Source organism: Gracilinanus agilis, chromosome 3, assembly GCF_016433145.1.
Source record: "Gracilinanus agilis isolate LMUSP501 chromosome 3, AgileGrace, whole genome shotgun sequence".
NCBI classification, from domain to species: domain Eukaryota; kingdom Metazoa; phylum Chordata; class Mammalia; order Didelphimorphia; family Didelphidae; genus Gracilinanus; species Gracilinanus agilis.
The window spans coordinates 315165728-315186424 of record NC_058132.1 but is presented as its reverse complement, the minus strand read 5'-3'; the positions used below and the strand labels follow the sequence as shown (position 1 = coordinate 315186424).

The 20697-nt window shown below is 35.5% G+C and overlaps 1 protein-coding gene across 1 annotated transcript in view; it reads right to left on the bottom strand.

Annotated features, from left to right (window-relative positions):
- CNTNAP5 (contactin associated protein family member 5) overlaps nt 1–20697 on the bottom strand; it is an 845810-nt gene that overhangs the window by 260934 nt on the left and 564179 nt on the right. Inside the window, exon 13 of the mRNA XM_044669143.1 lies at nt 2834–3034. Within this exon, the coding sequence (XP_044525078.1) occupies nt 2834–3034 (201 nt within the window). The remainder of the gene's footprint in view (nt 1–2833; nt 3035–20697) is intronic.

Below are 20697 nucleotides of genomic sequence, written 5' to 3'. Positions count from 1 at the left end.
TTTCATTTCGGGTCCTCTACAACTATATATCAGCCTATGTTTCCAGTCTCATTTTCTACTCTCTTATACCCATGCATAATCTTGACAAACTGGTCTACTACCCTCCATACAAACCTGGTGCTTTCATTCTTCTCTGCTATTTTTCACACTGATTCCTATTTCTATTTCTTCTTCCTTACTGCATCAACATGTATTGAATTCCTATTCAATCTTTAAAGTCTGACTAAAATGTTACTTCCTCCAGAATCCTTCTCTGCCTTAAGAATCTGCCATAATAAGCAATGAATCTTCCTCTTCTTGAACTCAAAAGCAACTCATTTGCATTGCCCTTAGGTGCCTTTTATGTATTATCTTGTAGTGTAGGTTTTTTAGTTACTTTCCTACCTTTATATTATATCTGCATTTTGTACTGTAAATTTCATCAAGGAAGAGATTATGTCATTATAAACCTTTTTAACTGGGGAGGGGGGTGTTGAACCAAGAATCCTTCAAAAAAACCAATGCCTTAAAAATACTTGTGGATTTTAATACAATAGAATTGATAGTTATGATCTCTAATATATTCTTTTCTATTTTACTCTCTTTTAAAAACATTTATTTATTAATATAATTAATTTACTAGTGTTTCATTCCATCCCTAAGCTACCCACATCATGAAGGCATCATCCAGAAGACAGATATTTTTATATAAATTATGTCTTTCATGTTTCCATTTTTCAGTTAATTCCCTGGACATAACAGTAACAAATTATTCTTTAAGTAGTCAATTTGTAGTTGTGTATGATGTTCTCTTGGCTCTACTCATTTTGCTGTTCATTATCCCATGTGGTTCTGTCCAAGGTTTTTATTGTTTTTTTAATTAGCCTGCACCTTGTATTTTATGGCACAGTAATATTCCATCACAATCATATACCACAATTTGTTTAGCCATTCCTCATTTCAAAGGCATCCCCTCAGTTTCCAGTTTTTTACCACTATAAAGAGAGCTGTTATAAAAAATTTTAACACATAGGTTTTTTTTCTTTTTATCTTGATCTTCTTGGGACATAGACCCAGCAATAATATTGCTGAATGAAAGGATATACAGTTTAAGAACTCTGGTTACAATTCTGAATTGCTCTCCAAAATATCTGGATCAATTCACAGTGTATTAATGTCCCCATTTTTTCCACATGTCCTCCAACATTTGTCATTTTGCCCTTTTATCATTTTAACCAATTTGATGACTATGAGATTACGTATCAAAATTATTTTGGTTTACATTTCTGTAATCAGGAGTGATTTAGAGCATATTTAGAACATATATAGAAATGAAAATATGGCTTTGATTCCTTTGTTCAAAAATTGTCTCTTCATATCCTTTTCCCACTTACTACTTGGGTGATGGCTCTTATTCTTATGAATTTGAGAAAGTTATCTATATAGTTTAGACATAAGAACTCTATCTAAGTGGCTCTCTATAAAATCCCCCCAACCCCAGTTTTCTGCTTTCCTTCTCATGTTGGCAATATTTATTTTATTTGTGTAAAACTTTTCAGTTTTATGTACTCAGAATTATGCATTTTATATCTCATAATGCTTTCCTTCTCATGTTGACTTAAAAATTCCTCTCCTATCCATAAATCTGTTTGATAATATGTTCCCTGTCCTTCTAATTTACTTGTCTTTAAAATTTTTTTTTATATTTTATGCCTAGATCATGTATCCATTTTGATCATAGCTTAGTGAATGGTGTAAGATATTGGTCTATATCTATTTTCTGCCAAACTACTTTCCAGTTGCCCAAGAATTATTTAACACACAATGATTCCTTATCCCCAAAATCTGGATCTATGCTTTTGTCAAATATAAAGTTGCTATCCTCTTTTAGTACTGTTTGTTATATGTCTGTAGAATTATAAGCTAGACAGATCATGGTGTTGAATGCTGACATTCTCTCCTGGATTTTCATTTGGCCAGAGAAATGAATTTCTTGATTGGGATACTGAGATACAGAACTATTTTAATAGGAGCATCAAGGCATTGGAACTCAATATTCTAGTGAACTCAATATTCTAGTGAATCTTCTGCAGTATAGTAAATATTCCATATTCCATTGTCATGAATCCCAGATTAAGGTTTCTGAAATTACTACATTGAAAAGCAGTGAAATAAACCAGCATTGATTTGGAAAGAGAGACATTAAAAAGCTTTATGTGTTATGATTGTCATCCTTTTGGAGTAGCTGCAATGAGAAAAACAATAATACTATTTTGTTTACAGAAACTTTTATATTTTTCAAAGCAATTTGACTGAAGTTATCATATGTGATCCAATAGGATGCACAAATATTTAAAGTCTGAATGTGCATTATCTACTCATAATTGTTTCTATCCAGTAAATGAGCAACATGAAGGACAAAGTTAAATGATGTGCCCCAAGCCAGAAGGTCATAGATTTAGAGCTGAAAACAACTTTAGAGGCTCTCTTGAATGATCTTTTCATTTTTTGGATGAGGAAACTTAGGTTCAAAGACTATAAATGTCTTATCCAAATTCAGAGAGGGTAGGATTTAAACCCAGGGTTTCTGACTTCAAAGCCAGTTTGCTGTTTCTAAGAAAATAGCATAAAGGTGACTGGAAACATGAAGAATACCAGCAGGTTTCCTGACCTAATCCAGGGTCCTTCTAGCCACCCTAGACATGGCAGATTCTCCTCTTTTTACCTGTAGGACTGTGACTTGGGTTACAAGGAAAGTAATTTATGAGTTTAACATTTCTCCTTCCTGGCCTAAAAATCTCAGCGGAAAATAGCAATGGCCAACCAAAGACAGAGCTTAGTTACAGGAACTTACTGGGGGTGTTCAGCAGACGAGATTTCTTGCAATGGTAAATGGTCTCCTGCTCGCAGTACTCTGCCCAGTTGATCATCGCCTCTAGCTGCTCCATGCTACTGCTGTAGTTAAAGTACATGACATAGGGCCTCTTGGGATGTGCCCCTCGCACCCGAGTGAGCTCTGTGTTGTTATGCTGCACGGCAGTCCAGATCTTATCCTCTGTTCAATGCAACACAACAGAAGGGGATGTTACAAAACAAAACAGCAAGCCAGCACAGAGCCCCAAGCAATAGCAATCAATCATTCATTCAATAAGTGTTTATTCATGAATTGCCTGTGTTGTTTCTCTATCTCCAGCTCTTTCCTAGGGGATGTGGGGAAAATATGAAGAGGAAGACATGTCTCCACTGCCCCCTCCTACTACAATACAAACATCCAGAGGCTTACTATGAGCTGAGATTGGCAAGATTTATTCTTAACACAGAAAATACTAGACAATTTAACTTTGAGTTCAACATTCTGTACTATAAATTATATGCCATCAACATTCAGAGAATAGAAAACACATAAAACAAGCTATTTTTTGCCTGGAATTCCTTTTTATTTAAAGTTGGGAAACTGTGTATGAATGGAAAGCATAATAGTTAGTATTCCAATACGTGTACCATGGAAGTTTTACTTCTCAAAACTAGTGGTTTTTGCACTGTCCTCTAAGTTCCCTTCATGGAAAACATTTTTCAATATTCTAAAGGGAAAAAATATATAATTTTTGAAAAAAAATATAATTTATTTTAAAGAACCTGAGGACCAAGGAGGATGGGGGAAATGTAGTACTTCATAGCCCATCATATTTAGTTGCATAAACTCAGGCAAAATATTTCCCAAACTAAATTTCTTGGTGTACAACACAAAATGAATCCTTACATTACTGACCTGGAAATGACAATATTTATTTGAGTTGGTTCAATGCTGAATGAAAATAGTGTCAGATGGACATTTTGTTAATAAGGTCAAAGGGATTGCAGTGTCCTCTATATTCCTCATATTTTGCATTCAGTCTTATCCTAAAGGTCAAATTGTAAGTTGAGCTGGGAAATATGAATTCCTAAATTTGCTCATATACCTTATTTTTTAATCAGGGACCTTTTGGCATATGAGCTTGGAGGAAATACTACCTTTATAACAATCTGGAATGGATATCTCCATTTTCTCTTCAGTACTAAGTATATTTAATAATTTAACACAAATTTTTGGAACATCTACTATGAAATAATGGGTATAGATAGATTAGAAAAAGAAATAAGACAAAAATGCAATGAAATTTCCCTTTCAAACAAATGTTGTAAAATGTTTATCACTTACTTTCTTGACTGTCGGTATGCATTATATTTTGTTGGAAATGATTTCTGTGTTTTAATTTTTTTCTCTTCTTTTTTTTATTAGACATTTATTAATATTCATTTTTAATCTGTTTACATACTTTATGCCCCTACTTTCCCCTTCACCACCCGCTCTCCCCCCACCCATGGCCAACGCACATTTCCACTGGTTGTAACAAGTGTCCTTGTTCAGGGTCTATTTCCCATTCATGTCTGCCTCAGTCCATGCATTCAAGCAATTGTTTATCTTATATGTTTCCTCTCCTGCAGTCCTTCCTCTGAATGTGGGTAGCATCTTTACCATAAATCCCTCAGAGCTGTCTTGTGTCTGTGTTTTAATTTTTAATTTAAAAAAATCTGCCTTTTTCATATTTTGCTATTCAAAATACTGGCACCTTCCAGTTTAGAGGTAATATGTATGTCAATTTAGAATATACTTCAGAGGAAAGAAATTGAGGGCAAGAGATAAATTCAAATTCCCTCCTCTGACCTCTTATATGTATTTCATATATGTGAAATAAAGGGGAAATATGAATATGAAGGGCAGAAAAGAAGAATTGAACCTAAGAGAGTACTTATGATTCTGCTCTTTCCTGGTTCTCTTCCTACCTCTCTGAGCTCTTTTTAATCTCCTTTGCTAAATCTCCATTTTAGCCACTAATGATGAGTGCTGTCTAGAGTTTTGTGCTGGACCCTCTTTTTTCCTCTACTATCTTATTTGATGTTCTTGTCAGTTGATGAATTTAATTTATTATCTCTATGTTGATGATTCTCAGATCTACTTAATAAGTTTTAACCTCCCTAATGAGACAGAGGGTAAGAGTATGGAGAGGGCAGTCCAGGCTCCCAATGAAGGCATCATTCTCAACTCCTCACACTCTATCATTCTCTCATATCCAATTTGTTGGCAAGGCATACTGATTTTACTTTCTTGATAGCTCTTACATTTGTCCCAAGCAACACACTCTACCTCCCAACTCTGGGCATTTTTTAAGATTTTGCTTCATTCACAGAATGTTTTTCCTCTTCATCTCTATTGTCTCTTGGTTTCCCTGGCTTCCTCCAAGTTCTCTCTAAAATTCTATCTTCTTTAGGAAGTCTTTTCCAATAACTCTTAATTTTATTGTCTTTTGTTGATTATTTCCAACTTATCCTTTCTATTACATTTGTATATAATTATCTACATGTTGCCTTCCCCTTTAGCCTATAAATGATTCGAGCTTTGGAATTGTCTCTTTCTTTTCTTTATTTCCCTAGTAATTTCCTTAGCACAGAGCACAGTGGTTGGCATGTGGCCAGCTCTTAATAAATGTTTTTGACCATTACTTGTACCTCTTGGACTGTCATTCTCTGATGGTCTATTCTTGCATTTTTTCCCTATTTGAAAAGATGGGGAACACAACTCCATTACGGAAGTAGTCAGTAAGCTAAATGGACTTAGTTTAGAATAGTCATAGGATCACTGATGTAGAGCTGGAAATCTTAGGAACCTTAAAATTCATCAAGTCCAAAACAAATAATTCCACAACCAGACTAGTTATTTGTTTCAGAAAATATGCCTGTTTTCCCACAGACAGAGGAATCCCTCAGCTGCTTTAGGACTCCAAAATGAAACATATAACAAAAAAAGCATTTTCTTTTCTAAGAAAAATCTCTAACAAAAGCCAATGTAGATATAAAGAGGAGTTACTATTATTAGTCAAATTACTATATCTCTCAACCAACTTTCCAAGTAAAAAGAAATTCCCAAGTAATGCTAATCATTACTCTTGATAGATCTTTAGTGATAGAAGTGACCACAGAGTTCATCCACTCTAATACTATTATATTACAAATGAACTAACTGGAGACCAAGGAAAGAAACAGAATTATAGGAACAAATTATCAGAGGTGGAAATGACATTCAGTTCATAAGTACTTATTAAGTCTTTAATAGGTACCAGACACTTTTTTAAGGTCTGCCTTCAAGGTGCTTAAATTAGGAGTAAAAAAAAGTAAGCCCCTGCCCTCAAGGAATTTAAGGTATAATCTAAGAAGAAACAGGTAAATAATTTGATGAATACAAGATTCCTATAGAGCAGAAGAAAGATCCTCAGTCATCTCTACCTTTTCTTGGGTAGAGGTACAGGGTAAGTGAAAAGGAACAGAAAAGAACTTCTACAAATAGTAGGATTTGAAGTGAGTCTTGAAAGAAGAAGGAAAATAGAGATTTACTCTTAAAGAGATAGAATAATGCATTATGAATCTTGAAAGGTAAATTGGAATCAGACTGGGAAGATATTAAATACTATAAATTATAGAAAGTTACTGGCATTTTCTGAACAAAGGATCAAGACGGTCAGATCTGTACTTTAGATGTAACCATTTGACAGCTTTATAGAGAATAGATTTAAGAGAAAAGAGATCAATAGGAGGCAGTTGAAATAGTTCTGTTATAATTCAGAGTTCTCATGTATCTTGATCATAACTATGAGCTCCAACTACCCAATGTCCTTCCTCCAGTGAAATAGTTGTATTACAGCATATATGGTCTTCTATATAGCATCTCTAACTTAATTTTCTTCCTTCTCTAAAGCATTCTCCGAATAGCTATCAAAGTGTTTTTCTTCAAATTTAGATATAACAGTCATTCTCCAACTTAGAAAATTCCAGTTTCTCCCAATTGCATCACAAACACTTTTCTTCATTGTACTAAAAGCCCTTCAAAATCTGAGCCCAATCTATCTTTCCAAGTTCATTATAAATTACTTTGTTTCCCACACTTTGCAATCCAACCAAATTGACCTCTCTATTCCTCCCACCTGAGACTATTTCTAATCAATCTGCCTTTGCACTGATTGTTCCTTATGCCTAGAATGCAATACTTCCTCAACTCAGCCTCATAAAATCCCTTACATCTTTCAAAACACAGTTTAAATACCTGATCCCACTAACTATAAATTTCCCATCTAATTAAGTACCTAATATTTATCTAAACCATGTATTTCTGTTGTTGTTTAGTCATTTTTCAGTTGCATCCAACTCTTTGTGACACCATTTGGGGTTTTCTTGGCAAAGACTCTGGAGAGATTTGCCAATTCCTTTTCCAGCTCATTTTACACATGATGAAACTAACTTGATGAAACCATCAAGGTTAAGTGAATTCTCTAGGCTCATATAACTAGTAAGTGTTTGAGGCTAGATTTGAACTCAGGAAGATGAGTCTTCTTCACTCCAGGTTCAGCATGCTGTGTCACATTAATTTGTCATAGAATAGGAATCATGAATCTAGAACTAGAAGGGATTTCAGAGATCAACTACCCTAACTCTCTTGTTGGTCTTAAATAAGAAACTTAATCTCAAGTAGATTAGGTGATTCATCCAAAGTCACACAGGTAATAATCATTAAAGACTGCATAGAAAGTGAAGTCCTATGACTCCAAAATAATTACTATTTCTATGGTACCATTCTATGAAGGAAAGAGATTTTCAATATGTCTAGAAAGGTAGCCAGGGTTGAAAATGGAAAGTGCTTTAGATGGCAGAAGCCTGTGAATTTTATCCTCAAAGCAAGAGGGATCAGGGAACAACCCAACGATGACAGTTTTAGGCTTATATATTTCTTATATATGTGCAATTGGACAGCATGGAAAATTGAGGTAAGTAAAACAATTTGGATGGAGTTTTTGACAGTCCAAGGGAGAAGTGGTAAAGGCTTGCATTAGAGTAAAGGCTTACAAGTGGACAGAAGGGAACAGATGTCAAAAATTCTAAAGAGGTATTTTTATGAGAATTGACAATTATTTGCATATGAAGGATGAAAAGGGAAAGAGAAGAGTCAAAGATTATTTTTTATTTTTATTTTTTTGTTTATAATCCCTACCTACTTAGTATCACTTCCAAGACAGAAGAAGAATAAGGACTAGGCAAAGGGGGTTAAGTGATTTGCCCAGGGTCACAAAGCTAGGAAGGTCTAAGGTCAAATTTGAACCCAGGATCTCTTATCTCTAGGCCTGGCTCTCTCATCATTACAGCACCTGGCTGCTCCAAAAGGTAACTTCTTAACCTCATTTTCAACTGTTAGAGATGGAAGAAACTTCAGGGATTCTAGATTTTGCAGATAGATTATTCATTCATTCCTTCATCCATTCTTGCATACAAAGATGCTTATGTTCATTATGCTGAAATAAGATCCAGTTTCTAGGATGATAGAGAGGGGAGATTTGTCTGAGAAGTCATCATTAATTTTATAACTAATGATAGTTGGCCAGTGATGCCTTCTAAACCCCCAGGATGAATTGGGGTTTTAATAATCCAAATATTGGCAGTTTTTTCATATATGTAATATAAAGAAGATATAAAGCAACAATTAAATATTACAAAGTGCTCTCCACAATTCACTTTACAGGTATAAGTAACTCTTGTTACAAAAACAGCAGGCAATAGATGGGTCAAGGGAAGGCTGACAATCTCAAAGTGCTCTTAACAGATTTCTCTTTCAAAGTTGCCCCTTGTTTTCTGTTATTTTTCTCATGGGAACTTCCAGTGCAAATAAAAGATAAAACAAAAAAAAACAAAAAACTAAGCAGGTAATTGGATAATATTTTCTTCTTACTTACTTTTTATCCAGCCCATGATGGCTGTAGAGGAGACTAACTATGGCATGCTAAATAGGTGCTCCATGGATGTGAATGAAGCCCAATCCAATGGCACATTGCCTGGTATCTGCTAGTTCTTAGTCTTCAATAGGAAGAGTGAGCTTTAATGAATAAGGTCTAGGTGGAAGTGTATCACATGAAGGATCCTTGTTTGAATCAGATTATATTTGCATAATCTATAAATGGTCACTGTTTATTCATTTTTAAAACTTTGAGTATCTTTTTGGGTATTAAATATGGAAGGACTAGCAAGTGGCATGTTAGCAGTGAGAATTTGGGAAACTTTCTATGGAAGATCAGGAAACATTTATTGTTTATTGATCTACCATATTCAATCAACAAAAGGGCCCATTCAGTTCTTGCCTAGAATTGAAGATATAATGGGCAGAACTGACTTATTACTTAATCTGATTCAGTGGGAGTTTGATTCTTGGAAGGGTACTGGAAAATCATTAATCAAAGAAGTTGGGTGAATGAATCAATTTTCATTTGGACAGTGGTCTGCTTTCTTTTAATTTTCTGTAAACTTTTGTATTGACTTTTGATATAAAAGTCAACTTTGAAAAAACAGTTGTGATGTTAGTAAAGAGAAATGTCAGATCTTATATAGTCAGGGAAAATAGAAACATATGTTCCTTATTTTATTAATGAACTATCAGAGCCCAACTTTCTTTGGCACACATTGATGCTTTTAATTTATTTCCCCAAACTGCTTCCCTGGTCTCCATTCCCCTTTTCCTAAAAGCATGGGTTCTGATAGAACATTGGTTGCTAGGTCTTCTGGAGATAGTTTGTTAGAAGGCAGAGAAACAAAGAATTTGATGACCTCAATCTATCTTATCCTGACTGATGGTTCCCTGATCTAATCCTGTATCCGCTTTCTTGAACCATGCTTCATATAGCTACTATGATAAATTCTATGATTCAGGAGAGCCGAATCAGGACTAAAGGTGAATTGTATTATCCACCCCAACCCATGTTTTGCTTACAAATGAATCATGTAAAATAAGTGCAATGGAGTAGGAGGATGTTTAACATTACTCAGTGGTCAAATGACAATGCTTCATGACTTTAAACAAATATACAATATTAGGATAATTCATTGCTACATCTCCAAGATATATACTATATCATTCTAAGTAGCGATACTATATCTCCAAGTGATAAAGAGCATTCTTCTAGATCAGAGAAACAGATAGAAAGAGAGAGACAGAGAGAGAGAGAGAGAGAGAGAGAGAGAGAGAGAGAGAGAGAGAGATGTAGTGGATACCCAAATTTTTATTTAATTTACCTATTTTGCTTCATACCTATAAAATAGGTTACATTTATAAATCCCTTCATATATAATATTTCCCTTTAACCATATAAAAAATAAACCTTTGAGGAAAGTAATATAATCATATAATAACATCCTCATTTTGAAGAAGAGGAAATCAAAGTAAGAGCAATTATGACTCAAAGTCACATAGCTAGATGTCAGAAATGTGAATACACTAAAATTTTTGGTTTACATTGTAATATTTTCCATTTTCCAAAGGCCACCTAAGTGGGTTTATACACCAGCCATTTCAGTATTCTCACTGGAACAATGATTCTTGTTGCCTCTTTTCATTTCCTCTTTTTATTTATGTAGCAATCTTCCCCAAAGGAGAATTTTCTAGATATCCCCTCAGCAATTCACATAATAGATTGTATAATTAGAAGTCAATAGTCTCTAGGAAACTGGTGAAACTCATTTAACAATTTGAGTGCAAGACAAGGCCACATTGGGTTAGCATGGGAGGTCTTAGAAAAGAGAGGGTGAAAATAGGAATTATCACCATTGTAATGAAAGTTGGTAATAAAATATAGTAATAATGTGTATATATATATGTATACATGTATGTATATACATATAGTATCTAAAAGTTTGAGAAGTCCTTTAAACATTACACTATCTGGGTTAGCCTCATTTTATCAATGAGATATTTACCCATAGTCATACAATTAGTAAGTGTTAGAGGTGGGATGTAAACCTGGGTCTTCCTGATTTGAAATCAAGTATCCTATCTAATATGGTACCTCATATATATTATCAGATTTTTCAGATGGTTCACTGATTCTTAAATTAGTTCTCCTGGATCTGTTTTCTGGATCAGTTTTATGAAAATAAACTTCAAAGAGCTATTCATCTTTGTAGGTTGTTTTAATATTTCTTTTTATCCCATTGAAATATTTTTCAATGTCTTCCAATCTCATTTTCTTGGATAAAGATGGTTTCATCACAGAACTTTTGCTTCATTTATTCCAACTATTTATACAGTCCTTGTGGATGGCATTTTTTCTTCTACAAGCCCCATTTGGACTTATTATATAGTTGTTTTCTTCTTGCTTTACTCCATGGGCATCTCTTCTGTTTTTGGCATAAGGTTCTGCTTACTCATATCTCTAGCTTCATGTTCTTCATGTACCTTGTGCTTAGCTTAAATTCTATTCCTATATTCCTGGGTAGAATGGCCAGAACTTGCTTGGTCTTCAAAACAAAGCTACACCTTCTGAAAGAATTGTCACTGTTTCCATCTGTGGTTAAAGCCCCAGTTGTCAAGAAGCTGGACTATGTCTAGGCAGACTGAGTGCTGTTTCTGGCCTATCTCCTGCTATGACTTGGGCACTGGGCTGCTCTTTACTTGGTGCTACTCATTCTTGTCTCTTGTTGGGGCTCTGGAAATTTTCCATGTTTACTGCTTTGGGTCATGGGGCCAAAGACCCGGAACTGCCTCAGAGTCTGTATCATTTTTTGGTACTTGGCTGATTCATACTGTACTTTCCACTTTAATTTATATCTGTTAACAGATTTTGAAAGACTATCAGTATGTATGTGTGTGTGTGAATATTAATTCTGGAGGAGAATAAAGGAATTCATAGTTGATTATCACTCCTCTTCTATACCATTCTCCTAGAACCTCTCCCTTCCTCTGTTTAGAGACTGTAAGAAAAGACATTTGGGAGATCCTTCCTGATCTTTTGTCATTTCAAAAGATTTCCTAGGGAATCCTTATCATTTCCTAATCCTTTCCTGAACTTCATCATATATAAAAAATTAACATTCAAAAAAAAGTAAATCAACCTTGAAACTCTCAACAGCTCAAGTCACTTCCCATACTCACTATAAGATTTCATCATGCCCCCTTTCCTCCCTCTCTCTCCTGTGGAACTATCCCTCCATTTTTCAGCTTTCTTTCTTTGTTTTGTTATTAGATTATTAGCTCCTTGAGGGCAGAGGTTATTTTATGCTTTTCTGTTTATCCCTAGTACTTAGCACAGTGCACATAGTAGGTGTATAATAAATTTTTATTTAATGAATAAATTATTCTCATTTTTTTCTTTAACATTGTTTCCTGATGCATGTTTAAAGCTTCATTTGAGTGTTTGTGGGGAGCCAGACTCCTTTAAATATTAACCTGCAACCATCTTTACTCAATATTCTCAGATTATATATTATGCAATGCACCATGCCTTGCAATTTCCACAAAAATCCATATAGACCAAAGGGTCTGTATAAATGATGCACAAATTCATTCAAGCAGCATGAACATGATTTCAAAACCTTGTATCTCCAATTCCAACAGAAATTTCTATCCACTGGCTTGCCAGGATCTACATGGAATGTACAGATGAGGATTCATTCCTTTGAAATTTAGGTTTGATAACCCTTAGAATCCTAATATAAAGCTTAATATATGATATCAGAGTCACCAACCCATTACAGGCTTTTTAACACAGTGATTTCAAATATTAGACCAAAAGGGAGTGTGATCTGGGAAAGATAAGTGTTTTGAAGAGGATTAGTCTTAGAGGAAGTTCAGGGCATGAGATGATGCTGTCTGTTTTAAAAGAGTGGCACAACTTGGTGGCTCAGTGGATAGAATGCAGGGCCTAAAGTTAAAAAGGCCTGAATCCAAATCTGACCTTCACTTACCAGTTGTGTGATCCTGGGCAAGTCACATAACTCCTGTTTCCTCTATTCCACTGGAGCAGGAAATGACAAAGCCTTCCAGTATCTTTGCCAAGAAAACTCCACACACAACACTAGTATGCTATGCCCTGGGTCACATGAAAGTCAATATGACTGAACAACAACAACACTCTGGAAGTGCCCTGAATAGATAAGTGGTTGTGGGGGGAAAGGGAAACAAGAAAGAGAAAGGGATTATAGAAGGATACCAGTTAAATTCTGCCAACAGCTAGTCCTAGCTTGGCTGTTTTATCAATCAAGTTGAGAATATTATCCTAGCTTTTAGTACATCGTTGGTTCTAAATAAATACTTATTCAAGTGAATTATATCATGTCACAGAAGGAACACAGGTCTGGAAAGCAGAAGAAAGGTCTAAATTCCAACTCTGTCATCAATTTCTTATATGACTTTTAGTCATTAATTTTGTTTCCCTGGTCCTTAGTTTTCCTATAAGTAAAATTTAAATGATTTTTTGTTACATGCTGCAGCTTCCAAATTCTACAGTCTATGAAACTAGAAATCTACACATAGAAACTGAAGGAAAAAATTGAAAATTTTCTATAATACTAGCATGGGAACCAGACCACATCAGGATTTAGCTGCTTTAGCTATAAGAAAAATAATAATAACTATATATACATATATGGTTATAAGGAAGTCTCACAAGGAGAGGGGGAAAGGGACACTCATTTATATAGTGCCTACTATATGCCAAGTGCTCTACTAAATTCATTACAAATATCACGTTTGATCCTCACAATAGCCTTGCAAGGTAGGTGCTTATTAGGTGCTCCCAGACCTTGGATTTCAAGGACACTGATTGTGAGTACTCAATTTATTATTCTAAAGACAGGTCAATAAACTCCAAATACTTAGGTTCTGTCAGATTCTGTGCCAGCACTTTCAAAACCATTGATCTATATCCACATTATCAAACTACATAGATTTAATAGCCTTGGATTCAAATGGCAAAATGAGAAGTTTAGGCTAAAAGTCAGCAACATCTTTTAATGGAAGAACATCCTATTAAGTGGATTATGAGGTCAAAATCCATATTATACATAACTTGAAATATATTTTTAAAGGAACAGTTGCTTGGAGTATCCTAACTACTTTTTCTGTCTGCAATTTCACTAAATATATAATTGTTTATATATAAAGAGCACGGATTTAATTTTCTCACATGCTTTTTTCCCTTCATTATTTCTGATTGGTATTATTACTGTGGTGATTATTAATATTAATAAGTTTAATTGCAACTTTTGTAAGCTGTTCTATTTCCATGGGAACAGGTAATTGGGAGGAAGAATGGAAGAAAGTGAAAAAGAAGAGGAAAAAAAGCAAGAAAAAAAAAAAGCTTGATGAATAAGACTTCCACTCTACACACGTATCTGTCTCTTTGCCTAGTCTGAAAACTGCAATTTTTCTATCATGATGCTTAGATGGAAGGGAAGTCTACAGATTGTCAATATCCAGTTTAATTGAACTTAAATCACCATGGGGAGCCACTTACAGTCCTTTCAAAAGTGTGCCAAACCACTTATATTTCTATTGTAATAAAACAAGTCTACATCAAGGTCCCGGAGGTAATTTTCAGATCCAGTTACCTAAGCAGACAACTGTGAATTTTCCACGCCAGGGGTGATAGGAGCCCTGCACTCAGAGCACTAGCTGTCTGTATCACTTATTTGGGCATTAATCTTAAAGTGCCTTATGATATTTGCTGTATTATTTTATTTGTTATATTTTATCTCTTACATTATTTAACTCCTCCTCTTTGTGCTCTGTCACTCCATTTAGATTATAAGCTCTTTGAAGGTATAACATGTCTACAAATCTATTTGACAAACATTAATTCAATGCCTACTATGTACAAGGCTCTTTCAGTTATTACAGGAAAGACTTGGAGCATAGGGGTTTTATATTCTATTAGCTGACATAACACACACACAGACTCCAAATTATTTTCATAAAAAGAAATTCATACAAGCAATGAATCATGCCAGTTTAAAAGCAGGGGATTTTACTTATTTTTGTGGAAACTATAAAGGAATCATAGGGTGTTTCTTGCAAGAAGCAACCCCTGAAGAATTGGGAGAGTTTGAACTAGGGTTACATTTCAAGTATGAAGTATGGCCTGGGAAAATACTAAGAGGTAGAGAAGGACAGGCTAAATTCAGGGGACACAGTATAGGTCAGTTTGGTGGAGAGAAGTAAAAAGTAAAAATGAGATAGAATCAAATTATGAAAAGCCATGAATGCAAGCAAGGCTAAAAGTTTGGGCCATTATTATCCAGACAGAAGCAACAAAAAGTTTTAGAGCCAACGAATGATAAAAATAAAACTATCCCATAAGAAGATTACTCTGGCAATGGTATTTACAAAGGATAGGAAGAAAGCGGACTAGTTAGGAAGAGATTACAATAGAGCAGTAAATGGGGCTCAGGTTCACACAGCTATTAAGCATCTAAGACTAGAGTTGAACTCAGAAAGATTAGTTTTTCACTCCAGGCCAGATAGTCTATCCACTGCAATACCACGCTGTAATATAAATGATAACTAATGTTATTGCCGTATGTGTGAATTGACGATTATTTGAACTGGGAGTTATAAAAATGGAAAAGAAAAAACTTTGCAAAGGTAAAACTGAAAAGGTTTAGTAAATGAGGGGATACTGTAGGTTTTATTATACTCATTTTGACAATAAAGAAATTGGAGCTCAGAAACCTTATGTGATTGGCTCATGGTGAATGGAATTTGAAGGTTCAAATGGAAATTGAACATTAACTTTCCCAATTCCAAGTCAAGCTTTCAAACTTTATGCCAGAAACAGAACCAGTGGAGAAGAGACTGCAGATGCATGAGAGAAGGGATGATGAGTGGGGTAAAATCTTGGGGGTGAGAGTAAGAGATAGTTTGAAAGGCACAAGAGTATCAGTTTTTAGTAAGAAAAGTCACATATTTCTGTGATATAAGAGAACGAAGGAGGGGGAAATGAAGACAAGATCTGAAAATTAGAGGAAAGGAATTTAGGAAAAAATATACAAATGGCTTCATTTTGGCAAAATAAAAGAATCCTCACTGAATAACATGAGGATTTGAAAAGGAACTAATTAAAGGGGAATAGAAAGATTAACTCATGAACACAATGAAATTAGATAGAAAGAAATCTTTAGTGCATATACTTTATTAGGCCAATGAAGAATACTGAAAGATTCCAGAGAGTTACTAAGTGCAACATTGACATAGATGGCCACTAGTATGGAGAGAAATGGAACAGAATAGGGGTGATAGTTTAAAATATTAAGATTGAAATTTGTGTACTAAAGTTATTAATAGGCGATAGGAGTGATATTACGGGAAAAGTAAATTGAAAAGACAATGTGGCATGGTAGATAATCGTGTTCTCTAGTTTCACAATTATTTGTTTGATCACCTTTCAATTTAGTTAGTCTTTGTGGATCTAACTTCCCTAATCTATATAATAAGAAGATTGAGATATAGCATGTTGATGTTCATTTCAAGTTCTGAACTTCTGAGATTATAATGACAGAAAGGAATTTCAGAGAACAATATTGTAGAGTATTTCCATGAAATAATAAAGTTTAAGGTGTGCTCATGAAAACTTTGAGACATGGCAAGAGAATACAGCATTAGAAATAGTTCCTGCTCATCTTAATAGTATAATGAATGTCTATTAAGGAAATTACATCTAACAATGCAGGTCTATAATTGTTCTTTAATTTATAGAATTAGAGTTTCCTGGAGAGGTCTGAAACTGGATCAGGGATAAGAAAATACTGAATTCTAATCCCAATCCTGATATTTGTTATGTATGAACTGGAACAAGTTATAGAGTTGAGGGAAAGACAACGGGCAGCATAATAACATCAATGAAGGAGGTATAAGAATGTACTGGGAGTAGGTAATTTTCATTGTCAAAGACAGGTACAAAATAATGTAAAAGAATAGCAGAAATCTAAAAAAGAGGTTAAGAAAATTTTAAAAAGAAAACAGATGTAAGGAGGAGAGAACAACTAATGATGTCAGCATAGGGAAGATTTAAAAGTGGTCATGGAATGTAAGAAGTATTGTGACTCTTCCTTCTGGCCTTCTGGGTGACTAGGAGTAGATGAAGGCACAACTCTAGAGATTTGACTGGTCTTGATATCTTCAATGAAAAGCCAGATTTCAATTATAATAAAAAGTAGGAAGTATGGGGGCTTCCGGGTTAAGATGGCGGCAGAGTAAAAAGCAGCTGCTTGACCTCTCCTAACCCATGTATATAGTACTCCTCAAGAAGACATAAAACCAAATCCAGGTGAACGAAGGGACCCCAAAACAGGGCACAGCATAGAAGGTACGTGGAATCGGGGCACTTCCATGTTATAAAGGGGTAAAACAGCTCTCACTAAAATGCGAACTGAGCAACCACCTCCCCCCACACACAAACCACCTACAGTGCCAAAGCCAGCGCACAAGAGCTAGAGTGAACTTGGGGCACCCATTAAGTCATTGGCATCTCCAGGGCCTATTCCTGAGAGCAGCAAGATTTAAGACCCCAAGAGGCTAAAGAACTTTGAACACAGACCCTGAGCGCAGGCACGGTAGCAGATGCAGACATGGATTCTGAGCACAGGCAGGGACCATGGGTGGGGACCAAGTGCAGATGGGTGCATGACTGGGGAAGCAGCGCCCTGAGACTGTTAAAGGAGCTTTGGGCAGAGGAACAAGCAGAGGGACCGCCAGGACGCTTGATCCTGAGAACAACTAGACCTGAGACCTCAGGAGCCTAAAGAGCACAGACAAACCCGGGGTATGAGGATAAAGCTAAGAGTGCAATGGCTAACAATGGCAAGCCAGAGACAAGAACCCCAGAAGAGAAAGATCAAGAAGAAATCTTTAACATTCTACAACTTTTACACAGAAAAAATCCAGACAACAGAGCAAACTGCAGAGGAGAACAAACAACTAATCATATCCAAACCTTCCCAAAAAAATCAAAACTGGTCACAAGCTATTGAAGAGTTCAAATCTGAGATTATGAGAAAGATGGTAGAGAACTGGCAAGAATATAACAGTTTAAAAAGCAGAATTTTGCAATTAGAAAGTGAGCCTCAGAAATCAAATGAATTGGTAAGCAAATTGAAGACCAGAAATGACCAGCTAGAAGCCCTGAAGAACCAAACAGACCAGATTCAAAAGGAAAACCAAAAGATTATAGCCGAAAACCAGTCTCTAAAGGTTAGAATTGGGCAGTTAGAAAAAGATGCCCCAAATCAAAAGAATTGATAAGCAAATTGGAGAACAAAATCAAACAGTTGGAAAACAGGATAGAGCAAATCGAAAAGGAAAATCAAAAGGATATAGTAGAAAACCAGTCTCTAAAGACAAGAACTGGGCAAGTAGAAGCCAATGACCTCTCAAAACAACAAGAACAAATAAAGCAAAGTCAAAAGACTGATAAAATAGAAGGAAACATGAAATATCTCACCGAGAGATTGACAGATCAAGAAAATAGTCTAGAAGAGACAATTTGAGAATTGTTGGTCTTCCTAAAAAAGCAGAAATTAATAGAAATTTGAAATCCATACTAAAGGAAATTATTCAGCAAAATTGCCCCAAAGTTCTACAACAAGAGGGCAATATAGGCATTAAAAGGATCCATAGATCACCCTCTACACTAAACCCTGAAAAGACAACCCACAGGAATATAATAGCTAAATTCAAGAGCTTCCAAGTAAAAGAAAAAATTTTACAAGAAGCCAAAATGAGACAATTCAGATATCAAGGAGCACCAATCAGGATCACACAGGATCTGGTAGCCTCCACACTAAAAGACTGCAAGGCTTGGAATATGATATTCAGAAAGGCAAGAGAACTGGGTCTACAACCAAGGATCACCTATCCATCAAAACTGACTATATACTTCCAGGGGAAAGTATGGGCATTCAACAAGATAGAAGATTTCCAAGTTTTTGCACAGAAAAGACCAGGACTAAATGGAAAGTTCAATATCCAACAACAAAAACCAAGAGAAACGTGAAAAGGTAAAGAAGAAACAGAGGGGAAAGAAAGAAAACTCTTATTTTTAAATTTGCCTCTTTAAGGGCTTCAATAAGATCTAATTATTTGTATTCCTATATGGATAAATTTTATTACACATAAAATGTAGTGAACTCTATTCACTATTATAGTATCCACTATTATAGTAATTAGAAGAATTATTCACAGGGATAGGTTAGAGTACTAAATGGTCTAAGATGATAAGGGGGTGGATGGGAAAGAGGGGGTGAATAGTAGAGGACACCAAGAGAAACTTGAAAGAATAAGAAAAATAGGATATTCTATTACACACAAAGAGGGCATGGGAAGGGGAGGGGATGAATACAATTATAAGAAGGAGAGGAAGAGAGCATTAAGACGTAATATTTAAACTTTACTCTCAGTGGAATTAACCCTGAGAGGGAGGAGTAGCTATATCTGTTGAGATATAGAACTCTATCTAACCCTACTGAGAAAGTCAGAAGGGATAAACCAAGGGCAGCAGAGGAATGGGGAGGTAAAAAAGGGAGGGGAGAAGAAGGGAGAGGGAGTTCATTAGGAATTCATAAAAATAAAAAGAGGGGAATAACAAGGGAGGGGGTAAAAAGGGTAGTAAATCAAGGGAGGGCACAAGGGTTACTGGTTTAAAACAAATCACTGGTTTAAAAGGAAATAGCCTAAGAAGAAGGGGTAGAACTAAAAGAGGTTACCAAAATGTTGGGAAATACACAATTGATAATTATAACTCTGAATGTGAATGGGATGATTGATTATACTAAATTAAAAAGTTTTTGTACAAACAAAAACGATGTAGCTAAAATCAGAAAGGAAACAACAAATTTGGAAAAAAATCTTTAAAACATGAAACTCTGACAGGTGTCTAATTACTCAAATACATTGTATAAAAAAAATCAAGCCATTCCCCAATCAATAAATGGGCAAGGGACATGAATAGGCATTTTTCAGATAAAGAAATAAAAACTATCAATAAGCACATGAGAAATCTCTAATAATTAGAGAAATGCAAATCAAAACAATGCTCAAGTATCACTTCATGCCTAGAAGATTGGCTAAAATGATAGTAGGGGAGAGTAATGAATGTTGGAGGAGATGTGGCCAAATTGGGACATTAATGCATTGCTGGTGGAGTTGTGAACTGATCCAACCATTCTGGATGGCAATTTGGAACTATGCTCAAAGGGCTATAAAAGATTGCCTGCCCTTTGATCCAGCCATACCATTGCTGGGTCTGTACTCCAAAGAGATCATAGATAAACAGACTTGTATGAAAATATTTATAGCCGCAATTTTTGTGGTGGCAAAAAACTGGAAAACTAAGGTATGTCCTTCAATTAGGGAATGGCTGAACAAACTGTGGTATATGGTGGTGATGGAATATTTTTGCACTAAAAGGAATAATAAACTGGAGGAATTCCATGTGAACTGGAAAGACCTCCAGGAATTGATGCAGAGCGAAAGGAGCAGAGTCAGAAGAACATTGTACACAGAGACTAATACACTGTGGTAAAATAGAATGTAATGGACTTCTGTACTAGCAGCAATGCAATGACCCAGGACAATTCTGAGGGACTTATGGAAAAGAATGCTACCCACATTCAGAGGAAGAACTGCAGAAGTGGAATCACAGAAGAAAAACAACTGCTTGAACACATGGGTTGAGGAGGACATGATTGGGGATGCAGACCAGAAACTACCACACCAATGCAACTATCAATTTGGAAATAAGTCTTGATTGATAACACATGTTAAAACCAGTGGAAATGTACATTGGCTATGGGGGGAGGGGGAGGTCGGGGGGTGAAGGG